The 15,713-nt window shown below is 40.9% G+C and overlaps 1 protein-coding gene across 6 annotated transcripts; it reads left to right on the top strand.

The window, feature by feature from the left end:
* ELAC1 (elaC ribonuclease Z 1) lies at positions 1–15,473 on the top strand. 6 transcript variants are annotated; one of them, XM_064294510.1, is made up of 6 exons: positions 1–107; positions 266–455; positions 3,272–3,360; positions 4,068–4,232; positions 12,685–13,152; positions 14,771–15,473. In XM_064294510.1, the coding sequence occupies exons 4-6, from the start codon at positions 4,076–4,078 to the stop codon at positions 15,235–15,237; spliced, it is 1,092 nt and encodes a 363-aa protein (XP_064150580.1). In that variant the 5' UTR covers positions 1–107; positions 266–455; positions 3,272–3,360; positions 4,068–4,075; the 3' UTR covers positions 15,238–15,473. The 6 variants fall into 6 exon arrangements, with proteins under 6 accessions (XP_064150580.1, XP_064150581.1, XP_064150582.1 ...); XM_064294511.1 differs by lacking the exon at positions 3,272–3,360; XM_064294512.1 differs by lacking the exon at positions 3,272–3,360 and having other exon boundaries at positions 4,050–4,232.
* Positions 15,474–15,713: the final 240 nt, after the last annotated feature.

Raw genomic sequence — 15,713 nt, 5'->3', positions numbered from 1 at the left:
CTCGCAGGCGGCGGCGCACTTCCGCCCGCACCAGTTGCCGCCTTGCGGACGTCTGGGTGTCGTTGCGGCCTGCCCTTGCTAGCTCCTTCCGCGGGCCTGGGGAGTGGGTGAGTGGGGCCGGGCGCGCCGCACGGGCAGGGCAGGGTCTGGCCCTGCGCGGAGGACTCAGGCCCGAGAGGGAAGGCGCGCTGTGGCCGCCCGGAGGAGCCCGAGACTCTGCCTCCCAGCGCTCTCGCTCTTTAGCGAGGCTAACCCTGTCTTACAGGAGAGAGAGCCTGTGCTCCCTCGAGTGGCCGAAGACCTGGCCTGGCTCTGTCCTGCTTCAGTCGCTCCGGGCTACCGTTCTTTCAGCTCTGAAATGGAGGGCAGCAGTCTCTGAGCGCTGGTTCTCAACCCCGGCATCCATTAGAATCGCTTGGAAAGTCTTCCAACTACTGTAGCTCCGGAATCACCAGGTGATTGTGATATGTAGCCAGGCCTGCGAACGTGTTTTGCGTCCCACAGTACCTCGACCAGAAATGTGCATTTTGTCGAAGGTGGATCATAGTCATGAGAAAGCACGCAGCCAGCCATTTTTCGTCAAGACAGGGTTTGCTAACTCTTAATTCCTAGTGCCAAGAATGGTGCATGCCAAATAATGGAGCTCCCTAAATTTTGATGATTAGATAAATTTCTGATTACTTCCTGCTGTACTGGAAGGGCTTGACTAGTTTGTTTTTAATCTTTTTGTTGTGGAAACTTTCAAACATATATGAAAGTACAATAATACAATGAACCCTTATAGGGTCGCTATGAGTCCGAATTGACTCGACGGCACTGGGGTTTGTTTTTGGCTCAACTCATGATCAAGCTTGTTTCATCTGTTACCCTGCCTCCACTGAATTGTTTTGAAAGCAGATCTAAAATATGACATTTCATTCATTAATTAACTTACGTTTATAAACGTAATGCCATTGCCAATCTAATAGGAATTTCACATTATCATCTGCTATCAGGTGTTTAAACTTCCCCAGTTGTCTCTTTCCCAGCATCAGTTTGTCCAAATCAGGACCCAAACAAGCTACACATGTTGCCATTGGTTAACATCTCAACATTTAATTTGTGTTTCCTTTCCCTCTTTATTATTATTTTTTCTTGCAACATACAGGTCATTTGTCCTGTAAAGTTTCCCACATACTAGATTTTGCTTTTTCTATCCCGGAGATGTCCTTTAACAAACTGGTATTTAGATCCACAGGTTTTTTCAGATTCAGGTTCTACTTTTTGGCAAGAAAACCTCATAGAGGTTATTGGAACTTCAAATTGCATCCATCAGGAGTTAGATAAGGTCTTGTTTCTCTTCGTGATTAAGATTAGTCAGTGGAGCTTTTCTGTACAAATCGTACCACCAAAAAAAAAAAAAACTAAACCCACTGCTGCCGAGGTGATTCTGACTCATAGTGACCCTATAGGACAGGGTAGAACTACCCCATAGAGCTTCCAAGGAGCAGCTGGTAAATTCGAACTGCCGACCTCTTGGTTAGCAGCTGTAGCACTTACCCACTACACCACCAGGGTTTCCAGCTGTACCACTGAGTAACTAAATAATTGTCCAGGCAATTATACAAAGATGACAGCTAATAACTCCAAAAGGAATAAGAGAATTCCAATACCATCTTTTAGCAACCCCTACTGAAATAATGGCTCCTGGCAGCAATCAGTAGTAGTTACTAACATCAAGAGATACAGCCTGCTGATGGAAGTGCCACCTGATGGAAATGCCTAATAGCACCTATCAAGTACACTTGGAGGAATGGGGGTGGGGTGGGGATATAGACAAAACAAGATTGGCCATGAGTTGATAATTGTTGAAACTCGATGATGGATACATGGCAACGCATTATATTAATCTCTCTACTTTTGTATGTGTTTGAAATTTTTCATAATAGAAAGTTTTTAAAAAATGGATTGATTACTTGACTAGTAATTTCAGGCCAGCCTGATCCATCCATTATAGATTTCATTAGCTTTTTACTAAGTGATTCTCAAATTTGACTGCACATTAGAATCACGGGAAGTTTTTTTTTTTTTTTAATAGTGAAACTCACATCTCACTGAAGGAATTTACTGCATTGTTCTGGGATGGAGCCCAATAATTGATAGGTTTCCAAAGCACTCCAGGTGATTCTAATATACTTCCAGGGTGTGTTTCACTGGCCTAGATCTATTATTTGTTAAAAAAAAAAAAAAAAAATGATGATACTGTATCATTCCTCCTGCATTATTAGCGCCTGCTTTTTTTTTTTTTTTTAAAGCTTTGTACACTGTTTATTCTCGCCTCTCTTGCAAACTGCAATCCAATAGGGAAGGCTCCGGGAGGGAGGCTTGATCTTGGAGGTGAAAATGTGGAGTAACACCTGGAAGGGACACTAGAGAGAACCTCAGGGTCTGTGTGTGGGGTAGAGAGATGCATTACCTTTTTTTGTGGGGTGGGATGTGGAGCGTACTGGATCCCAGAATGGAAAGGAAGACTAGATGATGTGTGGTTAGAAAAGCACATTCATCCTTATGACACATTTAAAAAAATTTATCAAATATTTTATTTTATAAAAGTTAATGCTGCTCATGGCAAGCAGAAACAATCCAAAAGTTTAGAAGTTAATAATCACCTCTCATTGTAATCATCCCTGAGATAACCAATATTAACAGTGTAGCATATATATCCTTCCACTCCAGACTTTCTCCATTTATATAAATGTAGGGACTTGGGAGATTGTTGTCATAAAAATGAGATCATGCCATAGCCATCTGTAACGTTTTCATTGTCATCCCTCCAGGACAATAGTTGCGAACCTAACTATTAGCTGAAGAATAAATGGTTCATGGTGTGGATGTACAATAAAATATTCAACCATTTCCCTGTTGACATATATTCAGGTTGCTTCCAATTTTTAGCCGTCTTAAATCCTACCACGATGAACATCCTACATAGATCCTTTATTTCTGTAGGGTAAATCACCAAAAATGGAATTGCTGATCTAAAGGGTATTATCAACATCATCATTATTATTGGTAATATGTATTACCAGATTACCCCCCAAAACATAGTAGCAATTCATCTCTCCGCCACCGGTAATGTATAAGAGTTATATAATAATTATATAAGTAATTCTTAGAATTATTTATATGTCTGTTTTCCTCCTTGCCATCAATGTGAATAATCTATCATTGGCCGTCTGTAAGTTTCAGTTTATTCACATTTATTCTGTTTGATGCACATCTTCCATCCCAGGAGTATACCAGAGACAGGAGATGTTCCCAGAAATAGTGAAAGAAAAAAGAGCAGTGCTACCAGTTGGCAGGAATCTACACATTCAACAGGTGACTGCTGATCACTTACAATAGCAGAGTCCTAAGTACTAACCCAGGAGCCCTGGTGGTGCGGTGGTTAAGTGCTCAGCCGTTAACCAAAAGATCGGCAGTTCAAACCCACCAACAGCTCTGTGAGAGATGTGGCACTCTGCTTCTGTAAAGATTACAGCCTTGGAAGTCCTTTGGTGCAGTTCTGCTCTGTCCAGTGAGGTTGCTGTGAGTTGGAATTGACTCAATGGCAATGGGATTTTTGTGTTTGAAGTCCCAACCAGTCATGGACCCTGTCATTTGAGCTGGTGAGACATTCACTCAGCATTACTGTGAAGTACCAGCGTTACTGTAGAGTACCGTAGAGCATTACTGTTATTTATGGTTGCTCAGTGTGCCCCAGAGTCACCACTTGGTGAACATAATTAAAGTCCATCTCTTGCCCAGAACCTCAGCTACAACTTTTAATTGACTGAGCTCGGCTGCTTTGTTTTGTTTTGTTATTAGCAGTCACACAACATTTGATAACTTGTGGTTTTAGCCAATTAGGAGTTTGGATTTTTTCCACAGAAATCTTACTTTGGATTTGTGTGGAAAACTGTTAGAGGACAGGGATTCAAACTGTTCTGAATAACCAAAAAATAACTAGCAGTGATCTCACAGGAACCTGTTTTTGGTGATTGTGAGTAGTTCTGTGAAATACTCCCCAGGTGATCTTTCCATTGCAGGGTGGAAGATGTCGATGGATGTGACGTTTCTGGGAACAGGTGCAGCATACCCATCCCCAACCCGAGGTGCTTCTGCTGTGGTCCTTCGGTGTGAGGGCGAATGCTGGCTCTTTGACTGTGGAGAGGGAACTCAGACACAGCTTATGAAAAGCCAGCTTAAAGCAGGTTAGTGTGCATTCAGCTACCTCATTATGATGATTTCTGGCTGTGCTTCATTTTCTTGGCTTTCATTGGCTCTTTTGTTCAGAAACAGTCCTGTGTCCACTTCAGCGCTGGAGCCCTGACAAAATTTGGAAGGCCCCCAGTCATCTGGCTATGGCCACTGAGGCTCATTTGTTTATTTATTTGCTTTTCATTTATCCTCTAAATGTTGAGAGCAAGGATTTATGTAGGCTTGAGGGAGCGTGGCATGGGCTACATCAGGCACAGTAAATGGATACTGCCCCAGCAGCTCAGTAAAGAGAAGTGGTGCACATACTTATTTCCAACAGGAGATAGAAGTATCAGGAGAGGGATGCAAAGGGCACTAAATGTTCAGAGGAGGGGGACATCCCAGAGAAGGTGGCCTCTGAGTTGTTGAAGGATGAGGAGAGGAAGGGCATTCTAGTCAGAGGGAGTGGAATGAACAAAAGCCCAGCACCGGGGAGACTGATTGCCCAATCAGGCAAATCTGGGTTCCAGTCGAAGCTCTGTCTTGAGCTTGTGATCTTAGCAGATCAGCCAGTCATTCTTAAGCTTTAATGTCTTTGTGTTGAAAATGAGGGGAAAACTCTATTTAGAAGAGGTGTTATGAGAATTATATGTAATGGGCCCATCTCTGTGTGGTTGCCTCCTTATCATCAATTAAATCTTAGCTCAAATGCCATTTCTCAGAGGATTTCTGAGCCTCTTGGATTAAGTATTTCCTCTTTCACCCCAGTCATTCTACTGCTTTGTCCTATTTTATTGACTTCTTAGCATCATCAATATCTGAAATAATGTTATCTAAATAGTTTCTGTATTCACTGTCCGTGTCCTTGCACTACAAAGTAAGCTCAGTGGTCAATTATGTATTAAAAAAAAAAAAAAACCCAAACTCGTTGTTGAGTTGATTCCAACTCGTAGCGGCACTATAGGACAAGGTAGAACTGCCTCATAGGGTTTCCAAGGAGCAGCTGGTGGATTCGAACTGCTGAACATTTGGTTAGCAGCCAAGCTCTTAACCACTGTGCCACCAAGGTTCCAATTATGTATCAGTAGGTGCCTAATAGATAGTGTTTAGCTAATGAGTGATAAGATGCTAAGCACTTAGTTTGATGCCTCTCACTCTTCAGGTCTTGGTAAATGGTAGTTACGAAAGTCATTATTCCATCACAGTGCATGGCATTTTGTAATTTAGGAAAGATACTTCCAGAGTCTGAGGATCCTTGGCCTACTGATGGAAACTGATGTGCAAACAGACAGGTGCAGTGTAAGATGATAAGCAGAATAATAGGGGTGTTTCTGAGAACTTTTTGAGCATGAGGGAGGGCGACACTAAATGCCTGCATGTTCAAAGAAAGCATCCCAGAGATGGTGACAGTTGGACTAAGATTTAAAAGATGAATAGACGTATCTCCAGGGAGAGGAATAGGGGTGGATGTTCCAGGAAGAGATAACAAAGTGAACAGAAAGTCAGGGAGTTTCCAGGAAAGAAATGGCATGTTTGGGGAACATTAAGCCATCCAGCATTGAGTACTTGGCTAGGAGAAATGGGAAATGAGAATGCTGAAAAAAAAAGTGAGGGCAGAAGTCTTCTATGCATGTTAAGGTATCTGGACTTTATTATTCTATTGGACTAAGAAACCATTAAAAGTTTTTAGTCAGAGGGCTAACATGATTTGTCTTGTGTTTTAGGAGAGAGTTTTCTGATAACAAATAGATTGAGAGAGAGACTACCATTAGGGAGACCAGTTCCAAGGCAGTTGCATTCATCTGAAAGAGTGGATGAGGACATTGAAGCAGGAAGTAGGGGTAGGGATGGAGACAAAGAACTCAACTTACAGATACTTGTGGAGTCAACGGGAAGTGGTGACTGATTAGATGTCTAGGGTGTGAGGAAGTGAAGAACTGAAAGTGTAACAGGTCACCAGTGATGATGCCCTGGACCAAAATAGGGAGCTAGGAAAAGAGCTGTTGGAGGAAGGAACTAATGCATAGAGTTTGGGACACAAGGCCTTGAGGTGCATGCGGTTCAACCCTAATTATATACTGTCTTGTGTTGAAACCTTGAGGTGAGGGTAGATACTGTACGCTTCACGTTCCTTGGATTACACCGGTGTTCTTTTCATGAGCACTCTCAGGGTAGGCACGGGCCAGAGTGGAAGCTGTGATATTTAACATCTTAGAGAATAGGAGTTGAGATGGGGTAGGCAGTGGATTAAAATAGAAACAAGGAACTGTTTAGTGTGGCTTTCAGAGTTTTGGGAGTAGGGGTGAATCTTTACTTTTTATTTAATACCTTTCTAAGTTATTTAATGCTACATAACAAATTACCACAAACCTACAGCCTTAAAACAACACACATTTATTATCTCATAGTTTCTGTGAGTCAGGGAGTCTAGACCCTGCTTAGCTGGGTCCTCTGTTTCAGGGTCTCAGTAGGCTGCAGTCAGGGGTTGGCTAGGGCTCTGGTCTCATCAGAGGCTAAACTGGGGAAGAATCTGCTTCCAACCTCACTCAGGCTATTGTCAGTATCCTTGCAGTTGTAGAACCAAGCCTGCCCTCAGCTCCTAGAGGTGGCCCAAAGTTCCTTGCCATGTGGGGCATCTGCTCTATGGTAGCTTCTTCATAGCCAGCAAAGGAAAGAGAGACTCTAGAGTGAGTCATCTTGCAAGACAGAGTCTTACATAACAGAATCATGTCACATCCCTGTGCCCTTTTCTGCTATTTAGAAACAAGTCACAAGTTCCACCCACACTCAAACAAAGGGGATTACAGAAGGATGTGAACACCAGGAGGCAGAGATCATGGAGGCTACCTTAGATCTTCTTGCAGTAATACTCTTCTGTAATATTTTATATTTTACAATTATTATATATATGTGTATATTTAAATAAACATACAAAGCTAAACCAACCTGGCAGAAACAAGAACAAAAAGGCCAAAGGGAACCTTTAGTTTACTAAATTTTTATTATCTTGAAAAAAAATTCTTGTCCTTAGAGAGGAAGGCAGGATGGTAATCCCAGAGCATTACCTATGTCTCTAGCATCTCAAATGCTGCCAGTCTCAAACTGGAAAGAAGCACCCTCAGTACACACTGGTTTTTCTCAGTAACCCATAATGGAACATTCATTATTTGATTTATTGAAACTCTTTACAGCTGCTACTACCTCTGGGAATAGTATGTTTTCTGAGTTTAATAAGGAAATACCTTCTATTTATCTAAACATACATCTTTTAAGCTTCCATGGTTCTAATATGTAAGCATTTGATTAACAAGTTCACGTGTCTGTATCTTTCATAATTTTAAAGAATGAGCATAATCCTTTTTTCTCTTCAAAAAGGGTTATAAAATGATAAAAAAATACAAAAGTATAATCACAAAAGGTATATGTGCTTATTTTAAAAGTTCAAACAAAGCAGAAAAGTCTAAATAAGAAAAAGCCCAAGTCCATTGCTCATAGATAAATTTTCTGTGCAGGTAGATATAATAATGGTATGGGTGTATTTGAAAAGACCAAAATGGATGTCAGGAGACTCTCTGAAACTTGCTCTTGAACATAGAGTAGCTAAAGCAAATGGAAAAAAATGAGGAAGTAAAAGAGCTAAACAGAAGATTTCAAAGGGCGGCTTGAGAAGACAAAAGTAACATGTTATAATGACATGTGCAAAGACCTGGAGTTAGAAATCAAAAGGGAAGAACATGCTCAGCATTTCTCAAGCTGAAAGAACTAAAGAAAAAATTCAAGCTTCAAGTTGTAATATTGAAGGATTCTATGGCAAAATATTGAATGATGCAGGAAACATCAAAAGAAGATGGAAAGAATACACAGAGTCATCCTACCAAAAAGAATTGGTCGATGTTCAGCCATTTCAGGAGTTAGCATTGATCAAGAACCAATGGTAGTGAAGGGAGAAGCCCAAGCTGCCCTGAAGGCATTGGTGAAAAACAAGGCTCCAGGAATTGACAAAATGCCCACTGAGATATTTTAGCAAATGAATGCAACACTGGAAGTGCTCACTCATCTAGGCCAAGAAATTTGGAACATAGCTACCTGGCCAACTGACTGGAAGAGATCCTTATTTGTGCCTGTTCCAAAGAAAGGTGATATATCAAAATGCAAAAATTACCAAGCAATATCATTAATATCACAGGCAAGTAAAATTTTGTGGCAGATAATTCAAAATCAGTTGCAACGATACATCGAAAGGGAACTGCCAGAAATTTAAGCCAGATTCAGAAGAGGACGTGGAATGAGGGATGTCATTACTGATGTCACATGGATCTTGGCTGAAAGCAGAGAATACCAGAAAGATGTTTACTTGTGTTTTGTTGACTATGCAAAGACATTTGACTGTGTGGATCATAACAAACTATGGGTAACATTGTGAAGAATGGGAATTCCAGAACACTTAATTATACTAATGAGGAACCTGTGCATAGACCAAGAGGCAGTCGTTCAGACAGAACAAGGGGATACTGCATGGTTTAAAATCAGGAAAGTTATGCGTAAGGGTTGTATCCTTTCACCGTACCTATTCAGTCTGTATGCTGAGCAAGTAATCCAAGAAACTGGACTATATGAGGAATGCGGCGTCAGGATTGGAGGAAGACTCGTTAATAACCTGTGATATGCAGATGACACGACCTTGCTTCCTGAAAGTGAAGAGGACTTGAAGCACATACTGGTGAAGATCAAAGATTACAACCTTCATTATGGATTACACCTCAATATAAAGAAAACAAAAATACCCCATACCTCACTCCATGCACAAAAACGAGCTCAAAATGGATCAAAGACCTAAATATAAAATCTAAAACGATAAAGATCATGGAAGAAAAAATAAGGACAACATTAGGACCTCTAATACATGGCATAAACAGTATACAAAACATCACTAACAATGCAGAAGAAAAACTAGATAACTGGGAGCTCCTAAAAATCAAACACCTATGCTCATCCAAAGACTTCACCAAAAGAGTAAAAAGATCACTTACACACTGGGGAAAGGTTTTTAGCTGTGACATTTCCGATCAGTGCCTGATCTCTAAAATCTACCTAATACTGCAAAAACTCAACTGCAGAATGAGAAATAACCCAGTTAAAAAATGGGCAAAAGATATGAACAGATACTTCACTAAAGAAGACATTCAGGTAGCTAACAGATACATGAAGAGATGCTCAGGATCCTTAGCCATTAGAGAAATGCAAATCAAAACTACAACGAGATTTCATCTCACTCCAACAAGGTTGGCATTAATCCAAAAAACACAAAACAATAAATGTTGGAGAGGTTCTGGAGAGACTGGAACACTTATACACTGCTGGTGGGAATGTAAAATGGTATAACCACTTTGGAAATCGTTTTGGCGTTTCCTTAAAAAGTTAGAAACAGAACTACCATACAATCCAGCGATCCCACTCCTTGGAATATATTCTAGAGAAATAAGAGCCTTTACAGGAACAGATATATGCACACCCATGTTCATTGCGGCACTGGTTACAATAGCAAAAAGATGGAAGCAACCAAGGTGCCCATCAACGGATGAATGGATAAATAAATTATGGTATATTCACACAGTTGAATACTACACATTGATAAAGAACAGTGACGAATCTGTGAAACATTTCATAACATGGAGGAATCTGGAAGGCATTATGCTGAGTGAAATTAGTTGCAAAAGGACAATATTGAGACCACTTGAGAAATAGTTTAAATAGAGAAGAAAATATTCTTTGATGGTTACTAGAGGGGGAAGGGAGGGAGGGAAGGGTGGGAGAGGGGTATTCACTAATTAGGTAGAAGATAAGAACTACTTTAGGTGATGGGAAAGATAACACAACACAGGCGAGATCACAACTGGACTAAACCAAAAGCAAAGAAGTTTCCAGAATAAACTGAATGCTTTGAAGGCCAGTGTAGCAGGGGCGGGGGTTTGGGGACCATGGTTTCAGGGGACGTCTAAGTCAATTGGCATAATAAACTCTATTAAGAAAGAAAGAAAGCAAAAATCTTCACAACTGGACCAATAAGCAACATAATGATAAATGGAGAAAATATTGAAGTTGTCAAGGATTTCCTTTTACCTGGATCCACAATCAGTTTCACGGAAGCAGCAGTCAAGAAACCAAACAACGCATTGCATTGGGCAAATCTGCTGCAAAAGACCTCTTTAAAGTGTTAAAAAGCAAAGATGTCACTTTGAGGACTAAGGTGTGCCAGACCCAAGCCATGGTATTTTCAATCGCATCATATATGTGAAAGCTGGACAGTGAATAAGGAAGACTGAAGAAGAATTGATGCCTTTGAATTATGGTATTGGAGAAGAATATTGAATATACCATGGACTGCCAGAAGAACGAATAAATCTGTCTTGGAAGAAGTACAGAGTACTCCTTGGAAGCGAGGATGGTGAGACTTAGTGCCATGTACTTTGGACATGTTATCAGAAGGGACCAGTCCCTGGAGAAGGACGTCATGCTTGGCAAGGTAGAGGGTCAGCGAAAAAACGGAAAACCCTCAACAGATGAATTGACACAAAGGCTGCAGCAGTGGGCTGGACTGCGCAGCGTTTTGTTCTGTTGTATATAGGGTCACTATGAGTTGGAACCGACTCGACAGCACCTAACAACAACATGGGTGTATCTGTATGTGTGTGTATGTATGTGTAGTTTTGTATAAATGGGATCATACTAGGTGTAACCTGAATTTTTTTTCACTGAACAATATATTGCAGGCACTTTCCCATGGCAGTAAATATAACTGCATCATCCTTTTTAGTGGATGTTTGGTATTCTAGTCCTTTATGGGATGACATATTTCCTCCCCCCATAACTTTTTTGTTCTCAAATGAAAAAGAACTCATGCATTTTTCTCTTCATTTTATAACTTCCTCATATCTTTGATAATTGTGGTTGCCATTCCTTCTCCTTGTGAAATCAAGTTTCTTGAAAAATGGAATGTTTGTCTTCTGTGAAACTGTGATAACTGTGGGAAGCAATTTTTTGCCTGCTTAATTTGTCTCACTTGGTTTGTGTTCTCAGGTTGTTTTGGTGTTCAGTTCTGGCTTTGTTTTGGAGAGATAGGGAGAGGGCCCCAAAAGTCTGATGTTGGCAGGTTTGAGACCAGTGGGACTTAGCAGCCACCCTAGCTTTTGTGTCTCCGGAGGCCTCAGGACACATTAGAGGTGCTCAGCAGCCTGGATGGGTGAAGAAGAAAATGGAAGGGTTCTAGAAGTCAAATAACAGCAAAAACAAGAGCTATAAAGAAAAAGAGGAGTATGGAGAAATTTCTAGAGTGCCTCCTGGAATTCTCAAGGTCCAAACTTGACCTCTGTTCCAGCTAGTGTTCTCTGTCTCCTGGTTCCTAGCCCTTGGTGTGGTAAGCTGGCAAGACTTGCTTGGAGAACACTTTTGCCTTGAAGTCATTGGAAATCACGTTACAAGTAAACCGTTCCGTTCTTTGGTATCACATATTTGAAATACATGGGCCATGAGCTAGCAGTGGAAGCCTCTGTTATACTGAAAATGTGTTCAATTGTGATTGTCACTTTTCAAATGCCTTGTGGTGCATCTCAGAAAAATGCTGATGTGACCTCCTGCCACATACCAGCAGTAAACTCAGTTCACCACTGCCTAAATCAGGTTACAACCTGAGCCAATATAAACTGAAAAAGCTGTTGTGTTAATTCAGACTGAAAGGAAGAGATGAGCCCAAGTACCCTTGCATAATACCAGAGCAGATCAGATCTCTGAACTGCATTCCAGTGTCTACTACCCACCTCCTCTCCTCTCCCTTCCTCAGCCCATTCCTCTCCCACCTCCCTGTTTCCCTCACCTCCCTACCCTTTTCCTCCCTCACCCCCCTCCTTTCTTGTCCTCTCCCTCCAACCTCTTCCAAACAAGCAGAATCTGACTTGGCTGGTTAATCTCTGGCCAGCGTAGAGAGTCCTTAAAAGGCAGTTTTGGGTTCAGGGCACTCGTCCAGTCATTTGGAGCCAGTGGAACATTTGTTTTGCTGAAAGTACATGCTTGCCATTCTTAGAGGGAGCAGTAGGGGGCAGTATGACTGCCAGTGCTTTTGACACTTGAGGCCTATCTAGTATATAAATTATTTTGGTACACTTGTGTATTTCACTTATTTTTAGATGAGAGATATGTAGGAAAATACTCTGAAAACTGTAAAACTGTAAAATTTGAAGATGTTTTATGAAAAAAAAGTAATGTTAAAACCATCCAGTGAAATAAAGTCTATCTTTGTTGTTTCTGAAATCATGTGAAAAAATGCAGACATGTTAGTTCATAGTGGTAAGTAGAATTTCTAAATTCATTTTACTGCTTCTTATATAAATTGTTATACCTGTTTCAAATAGCTTTGTATGAGTTTTCATTTCTAAAAAATTTCCAATGTTGTTTCTCTATCTTAATCAAAAGGGAGAATTACCAAGATCTTCATCACACATCTTCATGGAGACCATTTCTTTGGACTTCCTGGCCTCCTCTGCACAATCAGTCTGCAGAGTGGCTCCATGGTCACCAAACAGCCTCTCGAAATCTATGGCCCTGTAGGTCTTCGGGACTTTATCTGGCAAACCATGGAACTCTCTCAGACAGAACTGGTCTTCCCATATGTGGTCCATGAGCTGGTACCCACTGCAGATCAGTGTCCTACAGAAGAACAGAAAGAATTCACTCATGTGAAAAGAGCAGACAGCCCTCCCAAGGAAGGACAAGGGAGAACTATCCTGTTAGACTCAGAAGAAAACTCATACCTTTTGGTTGATGATGAACAGTTTGTTGTCAAAGCATTTCGCCTCTTTCACCGAATTCCCTCCTTTGGATTTTCAGTCATGGAGAAGAAACGCCCAGGTAAACTCAACGCACAGAAACTAAAAGACCTGGGTAAGTTTGTTTTTTTCCCCCTTCTCATCAATCCCGCTCGTGTTAACTGGAGCTATTACAAGTATCATAGTATTCTTCCTTTCCTGTCTCCCAGGCCTAAAACTAATACGTTTTCTATTTCCTTGCCCAAAGTTTGCTTATTTGTTAAGGGAAAGCCTTGGAGCCAGAAGGATGCTATTCAGACCAAAAACCAAATTCTTAGTTTGTCCTCTCTTCAGTTTATGCTCTCTTGGTTGGCAGGAGTGGTTTGGGTGCTGCTGGTGGTGGTTGTTTTAGATCTGGGCATTTATTTGCATATGCCTTGCATTTGAAAGATCTTTTTGTTGACATCTTTGGCCTGAAATCTTTCTTGCCATAGTTCTTAATAAACTTGCAACTACAGTCTGCTCTTTCAACCTTGATTAAGTTAATCTGGTGTTTAGAACACACCATCTCTACCAATTTTACATACCTAGGATCATCACAGTTGGAAGCAAAGCACACAAAGATGGGCTGGGCCCCTTGTAAACCTTCACACTCCCCTGTGCTAGGCCATCCTGCGTGAGATGGGTCCCCTGCACGTCTTGTGAAACAGCGTCCAAGCCCGTTATTCCTCCAGCATCACTGCCCTTCTTGGCATGGTCACAGCAGGGACTCTAAAAAGCATGGTGGTGTTTTTGTATGTTTGTTTCTATGTTTGCACAATCTTTTCCTTCCTCCCCAACTAAAACATAAAGATAGATACTAAGGAAAAGTAACTTTGGCAAAAAAAAAAAAGTTGCCGTCAAGTTGATTCCAACTCATAGCAACCCTATAGGACAGAGTGGAACTGCCCTGTAGAGTTTCCGAGGAGCGCCTGGCGGATCGAACTGCTGACCCTTTGGTTAGCAGCCGTAGCACTTAACCACTGTACCACCAGGGTTTCCACTTTGGCCAAAGGTAGTTTTATTACATAAAAGCATGAAGAGCTACTGTTCTATTTGGAAACTTTAAACGTGATCTGTATTGGAATTGGTGATCACATTATATTTGATACAGGTTTTGCCCAGCATGATGACTAGGTGTTATTCTAGATTTCTATGAGACTTAAGCCCAGTTTGGTAAATGTGGAGCTGCCTCTGTCTACCAAGAAAGTGGATTATGTATGATTCCCTGAAATTTCACTTAATCCTGTGATCCAAACAATCTCCTTTTATAATGTTTTTATTAAGTGAGCCAGTTTGTAGGTACCTGTCTTAATTAGGCATTGATTATGTTGTTATTTAAATGTATTCTTTAATTTTACCTGAAGATAAACATATTAAAGAAAGCACTCTCAAAACTGTCATTCCCATGCGAAGCAGAGGCTGTTGTTTTGACTGTAATGAAGTCTTAGTGGGACTTAGGAGCTTAAAACTCATCTGACACATATATGTGGGGAGTACTTTAAGTACTAGGGCATTCTAATATCAATAGGTTAAAAATAAATTTAAAAAAATATCTAAATATTCCAGTTTTATACAAGTAGTAAAAACACAATAATTATGAAAAGAAATGGATGCCTTTTCCATTTGCTATTTGCTGTACTATTAAAAGAGACTCCTTTAGGAAGCCATAAATTCCATTCCCATGATGTAATATTATCTGCCTTCATCATTAGGTGTTCCACCCGGTCCTGCCTATGGGAAGCTGAAAAATGGAATTTCTGTTGTTCTGGAAAACGGGGTTACAGTTTTTCCCCAAGATGTTTTAAAAACGCCTATTGTTGGAAGAAAAATCTGCATCTTAGGTGACTGTTCAGGGGTCGTGGGTGATGGAGGAGTGAAGCTGTGCTCTGAAGCAGACCTGTTGATCCACGAAGCGACCCTGGATGATACCCAGATGGACAAAGCAAAGGAACACGGCCATAGCACACCACAGATGGCCGCAACATTTGCAAAGTTGTGCCAAGCAAAGAGGCTGGTTCTGACTCACTTCAGTCAGAGGTACAAACCAGTTGCCTTGGCCAGAGAAGGAGAAACAGATGGTATTGCAGAACTGAAAAAGCAAGCTGAATCAGTGTTAGATCTCCAAGAAGTGACTCTAGCAGAAGATTTTATGGTGATTGGCATTCCAATCAAAAAATGAAACCAGTGTTCCTGAATGCATATTGACACGTCAGTGGGTATGTTACTGAACCTCCAGTCCAGCTGGGTTTTTTGTTTGTTTGGTCTTGGGGCCTAATAAATTATTTGGGGCCTAATAACAAAAAAAAAATTTTTTTTTTAATAACCCTAAAAAGGGTGGTGCTGCATTGCTGAACTGACTCAGCAGTAAGAGGGAGCAAGCTTTTTGATAATAAATAATTTTAAAAAGAAAAAGAACAGGCATCCTTCTTTTCTTTAAAGTTCATATTTGACAAAATGATAGGCTATTCAGATACACTTCTTGTTTTGTGACTACTGCCTCAGCTATAAGCCAATACCCCATACAATCCCGTGTTTAACTTCTGCCCAGCCTTATTGCTATTATTGGCAAAGGGCTCGGGATATTTTGGCAGTTTGTGTTGAATCTGCTCTTGTTATTAACAATAGAGAGAAATGTAATGGGGCATTGAACATGTA

This window comes from Loxodonta africana, chromosome 11 (genome assembly GCF_030014295.1).
Source record: "Loxodonta africana isolate mLoxAfr1 chromosome 11, mLoxAfr1.hap2, whole genome shotgun sequence".
NCBI lineage: Eukaryota > Metazoa > Chordata > Mammalia > Proboscidea > Elephantidae > Loxodonta > Loxodonta africana.
Note: the sequence above shows the minus strand (reverse complement) of the source record. Positions and strands in the feature narration are given on the sequence as shown.

Bases quoted from the DNA above. Each gene is read 5' to 3' on its own strand.
- ELAC1 (XM_023543787.2), top strand. From the start codon at position 3,252: ATGCACATCTTCCATCCCAGGAGTATACCAGAGACAGGAGATGTTCCC. The intron at 4,233-12,684 runs GTTAGTGTGCAT...CTTAATCAAAAG, and splicing joins GAAAAGCCAGCTTAAAGCAG to GGAGAATTACCAAGATCTTC. The intron at 13,153-14,770 runs GTAAGTTTGTTT...CTTCATCATTAG, and splicing joins ACAGAAACTAAAAGACCTGG to GTGTTCCACCCGGTCCTGCC.